This window comes from Trachymyrmex septentrionalis, unplaced genomic scaffold, assembly GCF_001594115.1.
Source record: "Trachymyrmex septentrionalis isolate Tsep2-gDNA-1 unplaced genomic scaffold, Tsep1.0 scaffold40, whole genome shotgun sequence".
NCBI classification, from domain to species: Eukaryota; Metazoa; Arthropoda; class Insecta; order Hymenoptera; family Formicidae; genus Trachymyrmex; species Trachymyrmex septentrionalis.
In genome coordinates this window covers 8,634-14,993 of record NW_017305569.1, presented here as the reverse complement: position 1 = coordinate 14,993, position 6,360 = coordinate 8,634, and the positions used below count along the sequence as shown (strand labels likewise).

The 6,360-nt window shown below is 39.2% G+C and overlaps 1 protein-coding gene across 5 annotated transcripts in view; it reads left to right on the top strand.

Moving 5' to 3' along the window:
- LOC108751148 (POU domain, class 6, transcription factor 1) overlaps positions 1 to 6,258 on the top strand; it is a 163,329-nt gene extending 157,071 nt beyond the window's left edge. For 3 of the 5 annotated variants that reach the window (XM_018491196.1, XM_018491195.1, XM_018491197.1), the window contains 4 exons: positions 494 to 550; positions 1,425 to 1,508; positions 4,909 to 5,060; positions 5,193 to 6,258. In XM_018491196.1, the coding sequence (XP_018346698.1) occupies positions 494 to 550; positions 1,425 to 1,508; positions 4,909 to 5,060; positions 5,193 to 5,317 (418 nt within the window). In that variant the 3' untranslated portion in view covers positions 5,318 to 6,258. The remainder of the gene's footprint in view (positions 1 to 493; positions 551 to 1,424; positions 1,509 to 4,908; positions 5,061 to 5,192) is intronic. The other 2 variants (XM_018491198.1, XM_018491200.1) reach the window with 2 other exon arrangements.
- The last annotated feature ends 102 nt before the right edge of the window (positions 6,259 to 6,360 follow it).

Here is a 6,360-nt window from a genome sequence, read left to right as displayed (position 1 = left end):
TTTTTTTTTTATATATTATATATATATATATATATATATATAGTCAGCAAAATTATATTTTACGCCTTTTTCATTATTTAGTATTTGTCGCAATTTTAAATTCAATGGAGTCTATAATATAATTATCCCAGGTGCATTATTCAATTTTGAGGTGCCCGGAGAAACTTATTTATACCGTAATCCACCACGATGGTTCCTGATTTATGCTGCAATTTAATCTAAATCGAGTTATTATTCGTAAAATAAAAACTACTTATTTATAGAAATTTTACAAATTTGTTATATTACTGAACGTATAATATTCGATACGTAAATTTTCGTGGCTGTAGGGTTACGTTATTTACCTTCTTCGTCATTTCCGATCGAGCGTATCTTCGAAATGCGAATGGGAACCACCGTGGTAATGCCGGTAGCAAGCAAAGAGAAAATGTTTATATCTCTTAGAAAATTCTTATCGTATCAACTAACATAAGCATTGGTGATTGTTCCCCAGTGCCCTGGCTACCCAGATGTACGCTGCCTCGCAGATTGCCTCTCAGCAGCAAGCTACGTACGTTCACCCCTCCATGCTACTTAATTTACTTAAAAATCTAAAACTCTAAAATCCTTTAAGAAACCGCAGTTATACCCAATGGAAAATTGTGCACGAATTTTCCGACGATCTTGAAAAAGGAGGTTAAGAAATAGTACGATCTAATTAATTCACCATGTTAAAATCAACGATGCATATCGTCTAAAATAAGACAGACATCTCAGTCGTCTTTCTCTCTTCCTCTTCTCTATTTGCGTTCGACTGATTTGCGATCAGGCCTCTCCCGCTTAGAACTGGCAGGCATATTTGGGTATAGCTGCACAAGCACTCTCACTAATTTCTAATTCCGTTCGGAAAAGAGATGCGAAAGGAGCACTTCTAAAATTAACTCTCTTCGAGCCAGGGCATTGGCAAACTTGGGCATGATGTCGCCAACGCGCTAAGAATAAAAGAATAGAATGAAGCCGAGAATTTTTAACGTTCGCCGAGCTTTAAGCTCCGGATCGTTTCATCGAGAATTGCGGGATCGGATTCATTTCGCTCGCTCGCACAAGAAGTGTTTGCGCAGCGCGTTGGCAACATCATACACGGCATCACCAAACCTTAAAGCATGCACGCATTGTCAATGTCCTGTTATTGAATCAATGCATGCCTCTTAGTGCTCCTTTAGTGGGACAAAGACGTAAGGGCGAAAAGCAAATGTTCAAAGAAAATTTAAATGAAGTTTTGAATTTTTTTTAAGCATTATTTCGATTATACACATTATTCAATATATTACGTTAGAATTTATCTTTTTACGTCCTTGTCGTCTTTTCTCGACACATTATTCCCTTTATCAATTGCCCAAAAAATAGAAGCAAGAAAATGGACCAAGCCTTATTCTTGGCTTTAGATTCGAAAAGCTGGACATTACGCCGAAAAGCGCGCAGAAAATTAAGCCCGTTCTCGAGAGGTGGATGAAGGAGGCAGAAGAGAGGTGAGTAATATTCCTACGATCCTTTAAGAAATATCGCACAGATATCGTGAGAAAATGTTTTTTCTTCAAAAAAGATCAACATGTATTTATGTCGGAAGAGTATCATAAATGCAACGTTCCTTTCGACGTGCTATATAAACACTCTATAATTAATATAAATAACAACTAGAATTCTCTAATCGAAGAGAGAGAGAGAGAGAGCGAGAGAGAGAGAGAGAGACTTTCTCGACTGCAAGTCAAGTTTTAACGTTGTATTTCTGATACATGATTATTTCGCAATCGTCCAGCGCGGCCTCGACTTCGCGTCTGCGCGTCGGTGCGAGAGCGTGCGAACGCGTGCGTGCTAATTGGTAATTCGCTAATTGAATCCACCTGATTAATTGCGGATCCGCATTTAATAAATATGTGGAATGTTAATTAGAATGGGAGAAACCGTTACCGCACGATCGCGAGGCGGCTACTCGTTCGCGGCAGCAACGCAATACGGTTTTACTGTGACGCGAAAGATACTCCCTAAGCATCCCGAGCTATGTATTCAGAAGGTGTAAATTTTACGAGATGATAAAATCTAATGAACTTTAGGCCGTGAGCTAATCAGGAATCCGTGTAGTCGTACGACGATTAAAACGCACTGCGATACGGTTTTGACATGAAAGAGCGCTAAGACACTCTTCACTCTTGCAGCAATTTTTTAAATGTATGATTGGATATTAAATTTATCACAGTTAAATAGTATCTACATTATTATTACTATTATTATTATTGACTTGTGTATTTCTTATTTCTATTTATAATTATCGCGATTTTTATGTTAATCCAAAGAGGCTAAATATTATTCAGTTTATATTCAGTTTCCCGTTTAGATTAAATACGACGGTAATTTCTCTGTAAAGTACTAGAGTATAAAAAACTATGCATGCAATTTGAACTGTCACATTCAGTGCTAAATATAAGAAATATGAATATGAATACACAGATCTGCAAGACGTGCTTGTTCCAAGCATTTCGTGCCTATATATACAATTGCGAGAATAAGTCAATTAGAATAAGAAGTACGACTATATTAAGCTTACGAATATATTAAACAGCAGCGTTTATTCGCACAAAAGCAAATGCTTGGCGATTGTTCGGAAATAAAATATCGGCAACGTCTTCGGCCCATGAAAGAAAAATCGGCACGGAAGCGCATCGTAGAATAATCGAATCATTCGATGACGGAAGCGATATGGATACGGTCGTTTCTCTTTTCACGAGAGCAAGCCGGCTCAACAATGACCCATCCTGCATTCGCGCGGCGTAGAGCTAAGCGTCGACCGTGTGCCGGCCGCGTCCGGGAAAAATGAAAGCGGCTAGTTTATGCGGTGCACGTGCACGATTTATCTGCCGAGTAATTAAACTGTGGACTAATTAAAATCAGGTTTCTGATGTACCTCTCCCCCGACGTCGCTCCTCCTACCTACAGGCTACACGCCACCGCCGTCACCTCGCTCTTACCCGTAGCGGCATCGCGGAGCGGCGCGACGCTCTCTCTGTCATTCCTTCCGCTCACGCAGCCTCTATTTCTCCGTCTTCCTCCTGCTTCCGTCTTTCTTCTTCCTTTCATGCTCGTTCAAGCCTCTCCCGCCCATGGTATCTCCCTCTGTCTCACACTTGTACGTAACAACGACGTGTAACACCCACGCACGAGCTTACACGCAGCTTTCACGTTCCCTTGCGTATTAACTCACGTTTATTTCTCTCCTCTTTCTTCATCTTCCTTTTCTACCCCTTCTTGTGCCTGGCGTTATTTCTCCACTGCGTTCACCGGTCACCAACGCATACCAACGCCGGCATGGTATCCAAACCCCGTCGAATTGTCGCATCGCGTCGCGTCGCGTCGCGTCGGTTCTTCGCGCTCTCACCGACTTCTCCATTAGCATATTGTTTTCGCGAATTCGACGAAATATTACCGCGCGATGCTAATGGCCCGCCGTGTACTTTTTTCGACTCGACAGTTGGTCATTCGGAGTTAAATTAAAAACATAAATTTTGAGCCGGCACCGCGACCGTACCTATGACCGTACCACCATCGAACTCCCCGACCCCGCAGCCACACCGTACCCACTTCTCATCGCTCACCCGGGAGTCCCAACGGAAGTTCTCCTGTTTACTGTCGCGGCCGCGAGCTTTTTCCATGTCGCGCCCCGCACCGCACCCACCCGATAATACTACCCGTCAAATGAAATTATGTCGACTAGTCGCCCGACGCCAAAAAAGTTTGCGTACTCTCGACTCGAGACTCTCGAGATCGGATCTTTTCTAATGTAAATTTCTTTTAAGTCGTTTGGACCAAATCGATAAATTGAAATGATGGCAAAACTGTCGCATCAGATGATATAACAGGCATTGATTCTTCAATAGATAGATTCATAGTTATTATAAATTAATATCTTGTCTTAATTTAATTAGAAAAATAACTGAAAAATATAATGAATGTCAATTTCATTATTCGATAATTAATGCAATTATTAAAAATTTTGTATTCACTCGATTCTATCCTGCTCTTCGAGCGGCTCTAAGAATGACAAACTTAAGCGAACAGAAATTTATTCATATTGGCGAGTAATTCTTATAAGAATATCTAATTTAATTATATAGAACTGTTCATGATTATAATATCCTTAATAATTGTACATAGAAATGTACATAGAAATTACAATAATGACACTGATAATAATAAAAATGCATAGAAAAATCAAAGCACTTGATTGTATCTTCTTAATATTGAAGAATTGTGAAAACGGAAGATATCTCTGAGATTGCACGATTTAATGAGCTTGGATAACGAATGAAATGAAGATTTGAGTTTGAAAGCGTCACGGCTATTCGATCGCTAATTTTATTTGAGTCGACGTCGACACACCATCGGGCATCGCTGCCGCCACCGTGAGTTCTGTTTCGCGATACGTGGAGTAAGTTCGACTCGTGAATCAACCCGAGTGTGTACTCGGGGAAAAATCCAATACCGGACGGGATATTTGCGACCGAACGTGTCCGAGCACGAATATCGTGACGCCGGTGATTTCCTTTTTTAATCAGTATCCTATTTCGCGCTAACGTAATTACGAACGTGCAAAACAGTAAACAGAATTATTATTTTTTTTTTAATATTGGATTTATAACAATATTTCGTAAACCACAGGAGAAATTTTGAGCTCAATGTAGACTTACGGACATAATTAATTATTGTAAAAATATGACGATTAACCGGTCAGATTTTTAAACGGGATTCTATTTCGCAATTCATAATTGTAGCAAGTAGGGACGTATATAATATATTTTTTCGTGAAAGTATAATGCGCGCCGGTAAAGTTAACAATAAACGTCAGTGATGAAATCTTCCGAATTTGAGCAAGAGTAGTGCATCTGATTCCAGGTACAAGAGCGGCGTTAATCATCTGACGGACTTCATCGGGGTTGAACCGAGCAAGAAGCGAAAACGGCGGACTTCCTTCACGCCTCAGGCTTTGGAATTGCTGAACGCACATTTTGACAGGAACACTCATCCTACTGGTTAGTTATGCTTTATGTCTATCTGCTATGATTAAGTCTCTTGCTATTAGAAGAATCTTATTAATTCTTCTTCGGAGTAATTTTGTGTACTTTAATACATTAAAAGTTTCTATTCTATTTTTTTTTTTACAGGTAACGAAATCACGACTTTAGCGCATCGATTAGGATACGATAGGGAAGTGATAAGAATTTGGTTCTGCAACAAGAGACAAGCTCTGAAGAATACGGTGCGGATGATGTCGAAAGGCGTTGTATAGGGAAGGATTACATCTACCGAACAATCGGGCAGTATATGAGAAAAGCTTCAAACTGCGAACGATGAAGAACACGTTTCGTAAAATTTTCCAATATATCGCGTTTTCCTCTAGCATAAATAAACAATTCTAACGCGAGAACAATTTTCCGTAATTTGTTACGGAAAGTTACAAGTAAGAAAAAAAAAAACATTTATTAAAGAAAACCACATTTATCAAATTCGCTCCAGTACGGAAAGATCGTTCTAGATCGAAGCGAAGTCCTTCGAATATTGTGATCGCAGGTGTATACGACATCTATATATGTAAATAGCTTTAATCTACGAATATGTGATGTATACATGAGTCGAATATCGAAAATTGATAATCTGAAATCGTTGTCTCTCATTTGGTACCAATCCGTCGCGCGCTTCCAATTTTCATAGATATATATTCATCGGAAAACACTAACTGATCCAGTTTCGAATTTCGAACGAACGGACTATCGGCAAGCATTAACGAATTGATGAACGTAAATGTCCCGATCGAATTACATGAACAGTTTGTCACAAGCAACTGTAGAAAAATCGCTTCTAGACTTTTCTAATTAATTACAGTTGCTTGATTGCAATATTTGCCGGGACACGTACGTTTTTCAGAATACAATCTATCAAAACCGGGCGGAAAGACATGTAACTCGTCGCACGAATAATAACTAATAAAAATTTAGCTACCTTTAAAATGGTTACTTACAAGAATGCTAGTACATAAGCGGCGAACGTTTAAACAACTACGAACAATTGATTCCTAATCAACTAGCGGAACAATCGAAAATGCACTCAAAATGGAAACACTCGAAGGGTGATAATCATCCGCGTGCAACAAAAACTTCGACTGTATTCTGCGATCGAGGGATTCTGAGATAACGTTGTTGCTCGTTGAGTTTGCGCAAATAAAATATCGCTTAAAAACAAATATGAAGTAAAAAATCATTGTCTCTATTGATTATATAATATCATTCCTTGCATACATATATATGTGTGTGTGTGTGTGTATGTATATATATA